The following is a 13,775-nucleotide window of genomic DNA, read 5'->3' on the forward strand; positions in this document are numbered from 1 at the left end:
TTTTAAATTGTATACATAATACAGTAAGATGTAAGCGTTGCAGTTTCCCTGTTGTGTTATGTACATGCCCACTGTACTGTATATGAATGCAATCGTTTTTTGCAACGTTTCTTGTTTTGTCTGCTGAAGCGCGATGATTTTGAAAATTATTAACATTCCATACTGTGTATTAAAGGACAGCCGATGTCACTTTTTATTCAAATGCAAATAAAAATGACTTCACGCCAAGACGTCTTGCATTGCTTGTGAATCCAAACAATGGCTTCAGATTCGGATAATATGCTTTCTTGTTACACATCCAGTTATGAATATGTTTCAAATACACTGTAGTTCTGAAGATTAAAGCATACATGTTTACAATCATTAAAGAATTATATGTGCCATTTTGAGGCAACATTGGGGGAACATCTCACCCAAAAAAAAAGGGAGGTAATGGCCAGCTCCGTTTCTTATATGGCGCTTGGCTGCCCACTTTTGGCGGCTTTTGTTTAATGCAGTTCGGCGCAGGATCGGATATATCGATAGTCCCGGTTATATCGATATTTTTCGGACTCCCTTGAATATCGATATAACGAGACTTTACTGTATATTATTTATTTACATCACCATTTAATCAATTAATGTAGAGCACAGGTGTCAAAGTCAAGGCCCGCGGGCCAAATCCGGCCCTCCACATCATTTTTTTCGGCCCGCGGTAGCAAATCAAACTTGTTAAATTCCATGATGATGGCTAAAATCTGAGCCAAAATGGCATATTTTTGGATGGCAACCACATTAAAAGTCATTATTCTTGACTTCAGATTTGAAAATGAGTTATTCATTAATTTGCTGTGTGCTCCATATGTAATATTTGAAGGGATTTAAACATTCTAATGGGTTCCCCAAATTCATAACGGCCCTTGAGAGGAAACCATAACTACAATGTGGCCCGCGGCAAAAAATAACTTTGACACCCCTAATGTAGAGGGCCTCTGCCATTTTTTAATGACAATATTAGTGCAGCATGTTCTACATACTTAGCGATAAAGGTTATTGTGATTCTGAGTACATATTCCCATTTCCTGTTTTCCATAAGCACGCACGCACGCACACACACACGCACACACACACACCACAATGATTGTAAAAACATGTTGAATACTTCACAAACTGTCTACTTCCAATCACTTTTTCCCTTTACTCAGATATCATAATCGCTCCAGTTTCTTCAGGAATACTTTGTGGTTGATTGTGTGAAATACAGTGTTTTTGTCTCTATCTATGACTATTCTAATAGTGTAGAATTTTTGTTGCACTGAAATTTTAACACTGAGTATTAAGCCCAGTATTGGTGATTTGTTTGAATTTAGGCATACTGCCTTTTACTGAGTAATTCGTGTCTGGCCAAGAAATTATCTAATCTGCTATTGAATAGCTTTTCTAATATACAATATTTTAAAATTGTTGTCGTAAAGAGACAGGTTGATAGTTTCTGAAAAGTTGCTGGCTGTCAGTTATTAAATGACCTAAATTATGTTATACCTACATACCTACATCTGTACGTGTGTGTGTGTGTGTGTGTGTGTGTGTGTGTGTGTGTGTGTGTGTGTGTGTGTGTGTGTGTGTGTGTGTGTGTGTGTGTGTGTGTGTGTGTGTGTGTGTGTGTGTGTGTGTGTGTGTGTGTGTGAAACACCCTTCTTCCCTATGCATTATGAAATCACAATGAAGACAGCAGCCTGCTGCGACATTCACCTGCTTGCTGCGCCGAAACATGGGTGCGGGGCTGGTGGGACAACTGTGCCTGGCACAGAGACGAGAAGCTGGGGTCTGAAGCCCTTCCACTGGATCAAACAGGTCAAGATTTAAAGCTGGGAAGCCGTCATATCTTTAAAGAACATGCATATAGACATTATGAGATAAATCATTTTTCACAAATGACTTGAAAATATTTCACTATTGTAACTAGGGTTCTTGAAAATATATTGTATTGTAAATGGAAAGCCCAATTTACTTCTCTTTTAGTCAATAGACAATTTGGGAATAAACTTTTGCGTTCCTTCAATTTTGTTCTACCTGTAGCATAATGTATGTTCTTCGCTTTCACGCAGAGGAGGCAACTCTGGAGGTGTGATGAAGACCGTGTGCTCACTCCGGTAAGATTCATCAGTTTCTATTAGCCTGTTTTCCTCTGGTCTGTCACCATCGACCTGCAGAGAAGTGATGAACACATTGTTACAAGGACACCATTTCACTTCCAGTACATCTTTTAGGCTCAAACCTCAGATGAAATGATCCAGTTGGACATATGCTGTTGACGGTTGCCAATATCACATCACAGAGATGTAATACTGCTGTTTACAAAATTTGAGTACTGTATTTTCCGGTGTATAAGGCGGACCCAAAAGCCTCCATTTTTTTCAAAAGATGACACTGCGCCTCATATGCAGGTGCGCCTTTGGCAGAGATGTTTTTTCGGACACTGAACATAGGCTCAAATACAGGAAGATTGTCTTTTACTGCCAGCAGGGGGCGCAGTTTTCATAAAGTCACTTTGTGTGAGCTTCTTGACTGACACACCCGACCTCTGCGGCCCCTGTCCAGCAGTACTTATTGAGTGTACATGGAAATTCAAGTGATACATTAGTAAAACAAAGCCTTCTTGATTTGAATACCACGCCCCTGGACGTCTCATGGAAATCCTCCCAAGTCTTCCGTTGGTACAAGCACCAACTTCCATAAACCAACAGAACAGACATTTTAATTGATTGCCTTTCCATGAACTGATAGATTTGTAACCTGGCCAATGAGCTCTTCTCGTGTGCACAAGTTTGACCAAGTCCTCCCTACTGCTCAGGGTTGGTTTTCAACAAATATTCCTTTCCGCCCAAGGCTAGATTTATTACCTGAGAAACCATTGTGTATTATAGTCACACGTGTTCGGCCTACTAAGCATACGACAGGATGAAACTTAAACATGATGACTTCTACTCTGTCTATTTTCTATCAGTCTTATTTGTGAAGTAATATTGAGCCACAACAGGTCTCGCAACTACTGTCAGCAGCCACCGACATTTCCCCCTGTAAAGGAAGTAGTGCAGAACCCGAGCCTCTACTGTAGGTAGAGGTAGGTTTGCCTTATATTTTGGAACACTTATATATCTTGATATTATTTTTGGAAAACCTTTTTTTCATTTTTGAAAGTGCGCTTTATCTGGAGAAAATTTTTGAAAATACACTATTCATTGAGGGTGCGCCTTATACTCCAATGCACCTTATACACTGAAAAATACGGTACGTGAGGAGAGCATTGTATTTTATAATTAAAAATGTTTCTTTAAAATGAGATATTGACACGTAACCATTCTGTTTCAATCCAATCCCTGCTTCTGTGTTTGTGCTACACCTGTACCTTGTGTTTGAGAGGAAAGGGGCCAAAACAGCCTCATTGACTTGCCTTTCAGGCCCCTTTTCACACCAAGGTTGTGGAGATGCCACATTGCAGTCAATGTGGCATCTCCCAAAACCATTCCAATGAACTTTAAAAGACACCCTGTCATGGCAAGCCATAGTGTGCAGGAGATTACTGGAGCCAGACCTTGCAAATATTTGTCCATTGTATACTGCATGCTGGCCACGCCTCGTTAATTAAACAAAGATTACAGTGCATCACTGTTGTTGAAACTGACAAGGAACACAACCACAAAATCCCAATTGTGAGAAACTGGGTTGATTGTATCTTCTTTGTTGTTTCCTTGGACGATTAAAATGTAAGGGCCCTAAAAAGTAAGAGAAATACCCATAACAAAAAAAAAACTATACCTTGACCCCCTTTTCAGCATTCCGGTCAGAACTGTACAGCTGCTCACAAAGAGACAGACAGAATAGGAAAAAAATGAGTACATGAAAAGTGGATTAAAATTCAACATAGTAACAGGAGACTGAATTGAAAACCATTTGGTAGAACATAAGAGGTTTGAAAAGATAAAGTCAGTCTGAGATGCTAGACCAGGGGTCGGGAACCTATGACTTGCGAGCCGTATATGGCTCTTGTGATGATTGCATTTGGCTCGCCGATGAAACTAAATACATATTCTCGCGGATGATACTGACCTATCGCCGTTGATGTCGAAACAGGTAAACGGCCCCTTTTAAATAAGCCTGACGAGTAAAAAAAAAAAAAAAAAAAAAGAGTATCGTTGTATGAGTATCGTTGAATGGCCCGAAGGATTTGCCTTTGTGGAGAGAAAAGGTTCTGCCGTGATCCTAATTTGCAATGAAACAATGAATGAAACAGTTGAATATCAGTGGCACTTTGACAAGCCCCATGCTCACATTAGCATCAATATACTTCTGTGAGAGACAGCAGAAAGCAAGCGTGCAAGCTAATGAGCAGTGTGCAAGCTAGCTAGCAATAGCTTCGCCTAAGTTGACTTTCATTCCGATCGTTTGGCTGAATCGATCATGAGGAAAACTATTCATATTAATGGTGAGTATTATCACAAAGTTATTTGAAATAATACATTCTGGCATTTTGTTGAAATCACGTGTGTGCGTGTGGCTCTCACTAAAAAATATTTCTAAATATTTTACTTTTATGGCTCTCTTAATCAGTTCCCGAGACCTGTGCTAGATCAATCAACAGTGTCATTTGATATAAGTCGAATTAAGTTTAAGCTTTTTCACCCTCATTGTATTGTTTCATATACCCTCATCATCGCCAGTGTATAATCATCAACAGCACTGATATTGTCGAAAAACACTTTGTCATGAAAAGGCCAATCAATCAGGGATGGAATGCGTGATCGAATAATGTAGCAATATTTTTCTCTTGCACAAACACACACTCTCTTCAACAGCAGCATAGTGTATCTCGAAAAACAAAGCCAAAGTTGCATTATGATGCAATGAGAATGACAAGTTTATCAACTCTCACTCTTTTATAATAATACAACTCATCTATAAGTAGCTTTCAAAACTCGCAAAGACACATTACAGTCACAGAATAAGTTTTTCTGCGAGTGAGCAGCCAGTCCAAAATCTACAACATCAAACCTGTAAGATTTCCATCCATCCATTTTCCGTACCGCTTTATCCTCATTAGGGTCGTTGGGGGTAAAGGAGCCTATCCCAGCCGTCTTCGGGCACTCGGTTTGGCAATTTTCAACACGAATAAGTCAAGCTACTAATCTAACAGATATAGCGATTTGTATGCAAAAGAACATGTTTGTGAGGGGCATTGCTTTGGTCAGGCAGGAAAAGGAAGGGGAGGGCGGAGTTCAGTAGTTCTAACGAGCACCTTCAACATCATAGACTGCATGTTTAAGCACTATCCAAGCGAGCTACTCTGATCTCCAATTTTCCCTTTGGGGATCATTGCTGGATCTTATTCTTATTAATGAAGATGCTCACCTTTTCCACACAGTCATCAAAGAAGGCCAGACTGGCATCTTTGTCGCTAACAAAGGAGCACTCCTCAATAAAACGGATGAACATCTGGGTTTTGGTCATCAATGAATAGAACTTCTGGTGGGAGCGGTCACGGCTTTTCAAGAACCCTGGAGACAAAGATAATGTTTTGTTAGCTTACACCAGTGTATGAAACTCATGACAAAACGTTACCGGACGCCAGGGCAGACAGACAACTCTGAAAAGTTGCCTGCTCAGCCGTAAAGTTGCCGGCCCCATTTTCACAACTTGAAACACAATAAGATGACTAACCGCAAAGTATTAAAGATTGTTTTTATTAAGGATGTACCTACCACAAATGCACCTTTGCTTAATTTATCGTAAATATCCCTTGCTGATGATTTTGCTCCAGTTGGTCGTTTGTCCATACACTGTTGGTCATTTTGCACAATGCAATGTTTGCGTTGCGTCGTCTGCTACAACCCACGCGAACTACTCTTTCCACGATGCTTTTAATGTACATTCAATTTCTAAGCGCCTTTCAAAACTCTCAAGTACACTTTACAGCAGGGGTGTTCAAACTGCGGCCCGCGGGCCAACTGCGGCATACAGTCCATTTTTAATTGGCCTGCAAGAAATTTTATGAACAGAATGGAATATGGCCCACATTTCAAATTTTGCCCGCACTTCAAAGTTTTAACACCAGGGGGAGCTACTGTTGATCAAGGAGTTGCTTCACCAATAAGGCCAATCCCAGAAGAAATTTACCCATTTACTAAACATGGCAGAACCAAAGAAGCGAAAGGTAGAAAGTGAGTGCAGAAAATTTCAGACACGGTGGGAGAGTGAATATTTCTTCAAAGAATTCAAAGGGAAGTGTGTCTGTTTGATCTGCACTGAAACTGTGGCAGTTATGAAAGAATATAATATAAGACAAATCTACAGTGTAGATTTTACTGCAGTAGTCATTTGTCATCATGGTGCACAATGCAACGTTTACATTGCTTGCTACAAGCCACTAAGCCCCTTTCATAAGTCTCACGTACAGTTTACAGTCACGGTTTAATGTAAATTTACGTTTTGTAGCGTCACATATGTTGTTAGCTTCTTTTGAATCTTTCTTCTGGGCTGAGGTTCTGTGCATCTATTTTGGAAAATGATATGCAAATGCACGACCTTAGAACGCTTGCGAAAGTCCGGAAGAAAGAAGCAGGCTTCTGATTGGCTGCCGTGCCGAGTAGCCGATGTCTGTGTGCTCGGCGACGGTACACATGTATTGTTTGCGCGTGAAGGCGAGGGCGTCAGTGGAGAGTTTGTTGAGCGCGCGGTCAGGACAAACCATCCATGATTTTGCGGAATTTAACACAGGTAGGTATTATTGAGCTTGAATATTTCGTTGTGTAATATGTTTTGATTGTTGAAAGTGATTCCATTTTTCAATAAATGTTGATTTCTTTAACTTTGCCCCTTCAATGAAAACTTATTAAAAACAGATGCAATCTTGATAAATCACAGTGCATAAGTTATTTTAATCTATTTCGATTTCCTCCTCTAAGTATCTGCGAAATAGTATGTAAACGCCATATCTTGCATATTCCTTGAGACAGATTTATTAACTGAACAGGGATATTTTTCACATTTGAAAGACAATTAATAAATTGAGTTGTAGTGTACTTACTGTGCTATTGAGGTTTGTACACACTACATTTAAAGGACAACCGGCACCATTTTTTTTTTTTTGCTTCACACTGACACCAGAAAAACGTTTTATAGCATCTAAAATACCCAAAACAGGCAGGCTGATATTTTTAGTTAAATGAAAAACACCAATAAAAATGACTTCAAAATGAATCCGGAAATGGCCAGTTTCAGAAGGTCCCACCCCCTTGCTCGTGACGTCACGCCAAGACCTCTTGCCTTGCTCAAGAATCAAAACAATGGCTTCAGATTCGGAGAAAATGCTTTCTCTTTACTCATCCAGTTATGAATATGATTCAAATAGTTCTGAAGACGAAAGCATAAATGTTTGCAATTGATTAAAGGAGTCCTCCCATATCAATTCGAGCCGTCAATGACAGCAATGTAGCACCCAGAAAATGCAGAAGATTGCGCCCAGGCTCCGTTGGAAATGGGCTGATTTGTCAGCTGGGAATTTGTGTCAGCGAATATCAAATAGTTGTCTTGGTGCAACACACAACGATTCACCATCGCATTATTTATGTGTTTTCCTTCTAATTTCGCCATCAACACAGATCAACACGAAGTTTTCAGACTAAACAAAGTGCCGCAAAATGCACTGTGTGTCGCTTTCTCGGTCAGGGGCAGTCCAAACGTGACGTCACATGGGGATCATCATCAACTCGAAAACAAGACTTCATAAATATTCAGCGCAAGTCTTAAAACGTAAACTATAGCTATATGCTGTGGAATCTTTGTAAAATACGCTCAGTGGAAGTCATTTGAAGTGATTTTACATATTATGGACATAACTTGTCCGGAGGCGTCGCTTGTCCTTTAATGCTTTTGGTTTAGTATTTCCGGCCCAAACACTCCCTCCAAATGCTCCTAGCCCGGCCCCTCTGTCAAATCTTAGAACCCAATGCGGCCCGCGAGTCAAAACGTTTGCCCACCCCTACTTTACAGTCACTGGATAATGTACGTTTACGTTGTGTTTACGTTGCTTTTGAATCTTTCTTCTGGGGCTGAGGTTCTGTGCATCGACTTTGGAAAATGATACGCAAATGCACAACTTTATATCGCTCGGGAAGGACTGAAGCACAAAGCAGGCTTCTGATTGGCTGCCATGCCGAGTATGTAAATTGACAAACGAACCGCAATTCAGACATTTCCAAACCAAATGAAGATTTTGAAATCTGAATAATTTATTCCGATTTTGAAAGCTTCGTTCAAATGTTTGCTTTCTTAAATAAAGCAAACGTTTGATTTGAAAGAAAAAAGTTCTTTTTTTTCCCCTTGAGCATTTGACGAACACATTAATCAAGAGATGTTGCTGTTATTTTTGTGGTCAAGCATCAATACAATTAAAATTTATTAGAATACAATACTATCCCTTTAGTCTAAAATCAAAGAGTAATAAAGTAAATCACTTTTGTTTATATCACCACAAAATCATGTTTTGTGACATTTAACAATATTGGTAACAGCTATTCTCGAAAGAAGACATTATGACATCATATCATACATCAAATGACTTCAGCAGCAATATTGTCAACAGAAGACAGCAGCAACTGACATGGGAAGATGACAAGTAATAATAATAATAATAATAATAATAATAATAATTTTCATTTGTAAGCGGCTTTCAAAACTCTCAAGGCCACTTTACAGTCACTGGATACGTTTTTTTTCTGTGGGTGAGCAGCAGCAGCCACATGGGCCAGCGTTCACTCAACCTGGAATAACTCAAATAGATAGAAAGCTAGCTAGCTAATATATAGTCTACTGATTCAAAACGTGTTTTTTAAAGCAGATGCCTTAATGATCACTAATAATTGGATGGATTTAACTATGGTACTTATCCGCCCATTCTCTAAAGCACTTGTCCTCATTCGGACCACTGTACCTGTGGGTTGGACCGTATCCCAGCTGACGTTGGGTGAGACAGGATACATCCTAAACTGGTCACCAGTTGTAGGGTTCATATAGATAAATAGCCATGTACCCTCCCTGGTCTGAATATGGTATATTCTTTTCATTTGTGATGATTTTATCATTGAGATAAATAGACAAAATACATAGCACATTTGCATGCAGAAAATAGAATTTTTGTATCGTATCAGTAGTAGTTTTTGCTTTTTTGAATGGTGCTGTGGCGATGACCATTTTGTGTTTGGGAGCCTTTTACTGAGTGAGTTGCTTGTTCTGTAGGGACACAAGTATTCTAGTGCCGGTCCCAAGCCCGGATAAATACAGAGGGTTGTGTCAGGAAGAGCATCCGGCCAAAACAAACATGCGGATCAAACCTCTAAAGATGGAGGACACTGATTTGCTGTGGCGACCCCTTGAAAGGAAAAGCCGATTGTGGAAAAATTGGGGGAATATAAGAGATAGTTGAAGTCTGGTCATTCTCCTGAAAGCCCAGGGACCAAATGCAGACCGTTATAACTGGGAGGCTATTCACACGAAAATGACTAAGAGCTCCTCAACAGCTCATTAAATTCCCATCAGAGCATTTTTAGATCTGCAAGGAACGAGTTAAACCCTTATTAAAAAAAGGTTGTTTTCTGGTGCATTATCCTAGCCATCTGACACTGATACAAAAGGGATTGCTACGTAGAATAAGAATGTATTTCAATTGGTCCCTACAAGTAGCTGAGCTCCAACTAAAATATCTGTCATACCTTGTAAGTCAAAAAGTGAGCTGGCATCAGTGGCTTTCTCTGATGGTGCTTGGGTGATGGGACGCAGGAAGGAACGGTATCCCTTTAGAATGGCTGCCATGAAGCGCAGAAAGGCTTCCTGGATCTCTAGTTCCACAGTATGGAGACTTTTCCCACAGCTTAACTCTGTTAAATCACTCATACTGAGCTCTAGCAGGCTGTCAGACCGGTGCTGACCTGAGTACAGATATGTTAATAAACAAATAAATAGCCAAATCACATCTAGAACTAGAGCCATAAAATTATGAAGCAATAACTTTGTGCTCCACTGTATCTGCTAAAAGCACTGTCGGGGGACAGGTTTCAAGGTGCATGTTAGTGGGTGCTCACCATCAACTAGTTGTTGGTAGAGATTGTTCAGCACATTCATGAGGTTCTTACAGGCTTTCTTGGGCAAGCTCTTCCATGTGAGAGTACGTTTATCTTCATTACTAGAAAATAAGACAAGACTAATGCATTAGTCCTAACCCTAACCCTAACCCTAACCCTAACCTAGGTTGCAATATAACCTGAGCCCCATGGGGCTCAGGTTATATTGCAACCTACACCACAAAAAAACAACAAAGAGTGCCGCCTAAACTATACCGCTCAATTTAGAACTAATAATGTGTACACACGTGACTAATGTGGAAATAATGGGATATTGTACATGTACAAGATTTAGCAAGTTACAGACACCATCAACAACTATATTGCATAAAATACACAAAAAGATCCATTTGTATGTGTCATGTAACCAGAATGGTTACTTTTCAAAGAGGTGGCATCCATTTCAATTGAACTGTATATAAATGTTGGAGAATTAATTTTAGTAGGGTGCACTCACTGGAATATGGTGTTTGTGTCCAGGTCCACACAGCTCACATCTGGTGGCGGGTCATAAAGTTCAAAATAACGAGAGTCCACTCCTACGATAAACGGGCATGGAGCACTCAACACATCTGCCAGTGCCAGGGGGCAAAGAGGAATATATGGGCAAGGCCAGTGGAAAGGGAAGATCATCTGAGGAGAATGAATATTTCAAACCAAGAGTTGTGCATTTACAACAGTTTCTAGTTTACTTTGCATCTGCAGTCATTCATTTTGGTTGTTGGTGATGATTGTATCATTTTTAGGAATATAAACACAACTAAGTTAGAGCGATCTGAAAAAAGAAAGCGATCGCAAGATCGCAAAGATATATTGAAGGACACAATTGGAAATGACACAAAAACAAGTCACTACATCTGAATTTAGCAACTTACAGACACCAAAGCTTCGGTTACACTGGTGAGTACTGCCGGTCGTAATGAGTGAACCAGAATCTTTTGTTCAGTGACAGCAAACACCAGCAGGGTGACGGCATTCTCTGGACCCAAGTTCTGGAGTAATGTGGAAAATCGTCCGCCACTGCAAGAAAGACAAATGCCCTAAAGAATATTCAGATTTATGGGCCTTGGAAAACAGTCTATTCTTTTATCATTCAGAGAATAACTATGTTCAAATAATAAATGAGACCATGAAACGTACAATTCTGAAACTGAAATTCTTACCTGAGTGGTAATGGAGAAGATACAGGTTGGCTCAACATTAGACTATCATGAGGGGAAAGCTGTGGAAATGATAAAATACATATTTAAGTATGCAAAGATTAAAAACAAGGATTGGGACTTCAGTGTCTTTAGACTTTTTACAGAAGTTCATAAAGATTACAAAAGATCACACCACAATGAGGGGCAATCTACTCTTAAAATTAATGTTTACCTGCAAAAGGATGCGAGGCCTCTGAGAGGATGGGAAAGGAACTTTGTGCATGAAATGAGAAATGTGCCTGTGAAATACAATATCCGATTTAAAAAAAAAAGAGTATGTTCAAAACCAATGCAGATTTTTGATCACCTAACAGCACGACAACAAAAAAATTAAATATTAAATACAGTACAAGCTTGGGCTTAGCCCGTTGATTTGCTCAAAGCAACCATAAATTGTAATTGTGAGCTTGGGGTCGGGATATGCGGTTGTGATGAAAAGGTTTCTAAGCTTGAATCAAAAATCAACATTGAGTAAGTGATGATGCTCATTATCCAGAAATCTACATGGCAAAACCGACAACTATCACTCAATACCATGATTACACATGTGTCAACTAATGAGATCACAATTCGTCTCGTCGAAACAAGGCGTGTGTCTGTGATTGTATTCCTAAACGAACATGGAGAAGGTAGATAAAAAAAAGCCAAAGACACAGTATGGACAACTCACTTTTCAATTGGCAGAGCATGAGGGCCAGAGATGGAATAGCGATACAGAAAAGTGAGGAATTTGCGAAAGGCATCGAAGAAGGGCCAGTGAGAAAGCAAGCAGATACATTTGTTGGTGTGGACAGAGCAAGTGGAAGAAGTGGTCTTGTTGGTGACATCAGTTGGGCTGTTACAGGGGGAGGCTTTGGGTGTGTCTGTGTGAAGTAGACCCAACTGGGAGCTCTGTTGATCAGTGAGACACTCCTGTGGGTAGGGCTCATAAAATTGGATGGCTGCACCGTATACCTGCACACAAAAAAGATGTGTGTTGATTAGTAGCCCACCATCTAGTAGCCACAGGATAATGTTACCCCTCCATCAATACGTCAATCCGATGGCACAATGTTTACATATGCCGTTAGCATCGTCATAATGTTTACCAAGTTGCTGAGGCTGGGACCTCAAGATAGGTACGTGCAACTATTTGCTTGCTTTCTGCAGTATAAAAAACCCATTGCTCCTGACTTGGATAAAAATGTTTCAACACCCCCACCCTCCCTGCCTGTCATGTGTTGAGGGAAAGACAAAAAAAGCAGTAGGTCGACTGACACGGCAAAATAATGCTGAAATAATCATTTCAAGTCTGACTGTTTAAATGATCCTGGCTCTCACTTGAGGACATATTGTATTTCTGTAAAGTGTGTGAAACATAAATGGTAATCAAAGGATTTCACGAGAGGAAAGGAGGCCAATATTGCTGAAGGATGATTTTCCAAAACTAAATTGTCTTTATCAGGTGTACATTTGGGTTGTGTATGTAAAAATACAGCAACAAAACAAACATAAGGTCATGGTTGGCTTCATTGAAGTGTTTTAATTTTGTTTCGCCACATTGTCATAACCCGGAGCATCCACTGAAAGTTATTAAATATTGTGACCAAACCCTTCCACACCCACTTTTTTCTGTGTGGGTGAAGACCTTTTACCCAAAAAGGTAATTATTTTGTCATTCCCCAAAACATTTGTCAACATTCCTGCACCTGGGGCCGCAGCATTAAAAAGCCAGATAAAGAAAGCACACTTCTTTTCCTTTCGGCTTAAAGTAAGCACACTACTCTTAAAAATCAATACAGGACTCAAACAAACCAGGGTTAGTGGAGCTGGTGATTACACTTGCCCCCAAAACTGTCACGCTTCCAAGAAGTATTGGACAGATCAAAGCACAAGAGACTTTATCAACAAACCAACTAAGTTGTTGGAATGATGACGCACAGCAAGGCCAGAGCTGGAATCGAACCCAGTACTTCCACACTTTGAGGTTGACGCGTGAATCACTGTACACTGAGGAATATGTCAACTGTTAAAGTAGTGAAAATGCAATTTTATGAATTTGTGATGTCATTGAATGGTGGGTAGCGGTGGTGCACAAGTGGGTAAAGGCGGTAGAGTTGGCTAACAGAAAAATGGTTGAAATACACTATTTTGAAGCCTGCCAGAAAAGCATGTTTTGGTTTACGGGAGCAGTTAATACTACTTATAGCCATCTAAACAGCTGTTATCAATGAACTTTGTGATCAAATACTGCATGAACTGTTCAGTCTTTTATTCCGAAAACATCAGATTCAGAAATTATTAGACAAATAAACACACGTCTGTGTAAGCTCGCAGTCGTACAGGAGTGGTCCATCGATGTGAAGGTTTCTTCTGCCGTCATCTGTACTTTTTGAAACGTCCGACACCTTCAAAAAATACAGATGACGGCTGAAGAAAC

The 13,775-nt window shown here is 40.0% G+C and overlaps 1 protein-coding gene across 7 annotated transcripts in view; it reads right to left on the minus strand.

Moving 5' to 3' along the window:
• Positions 1 to 13,775, minus strand: part of LOC148900301 (C-myc promoter-binding protein-like) — a 72,171-nt gene that overhangs the window by 28,724 nt on the left and 29,672 nt on the right. For 4 of the 7 annotated variants that reach the window (XR_016114437.1, XM_088991922.1, XM_088991926.1 and 1 more), the window contains exons 6-16: positions 12,027 to 12,310; positions 11,529 to 11,595; positions 11,318 to 11,376; positions 11,030 to 11,174; positions 10,612 to 10,787; positions 10,116 to 10,216; positions 9,747 to 9,962; positions 5,389 to 5,534; positions 3,799 to 3,837; positions 2,053 to 2,186; positions 1,732 to 1,864 (exon numbers count right to left, since the gene is read on the minus strand). Coding sequence is in view for 6 of the 7 variants with exons in the window: in XM_088991922.1 (XP_088848048.1) it covers positions 1,732 to 1,864; positions 2,053 to 2,186; positions 3,799 to 3,837; positions 5,389 to 5,534; positions 9,747 to 9,962; positions 10,116 to 10,216; positions 10,612 to 10,787; positions 11,030 to 11,174; positions 11,318 to 11,376; positions 11,529 to 11,595; positions 12,027 to 12,310 (1,500 nt within the window). In the remaining variant the exon portion in view is untranslated. The remainder of the gene's footprint in view (positions 1 to 1,731; positions 1,865 to 2,052; positions 2,187 to 3,798; positions 3,838 to 5,388; positions 5,535 to 9,746; positions 9,963 to 10,115; positions 10,217 to 10,611; positions 10,788 to 11,029; positions 11,175 to 11,317; positions 11,377 to 11,528; positions 11,596 to 12,026; positions 12,311 to 13,775) is intronic. The other 3 variants (XM_088991927.1, XM_088991925.1, XM_088991928.1) reach the window with 1 other exon arrangement.

This window comes from Hippocampus bargibanti, linkage group LG03 (genome assembly GCF_051943395.1).
Source record: "Hippocampus bargibanti isolate YZ-2025 linkage group LG03, ASM5194339v1, whole genome shotgun sequence".
Taxonomy (NCBI): Eukaryota; Metazoa; Chordata; class Actinopteri; order Syngnathiformes; family Syngnathidae; genus Hippocampus; species Hippocampus bargibanti.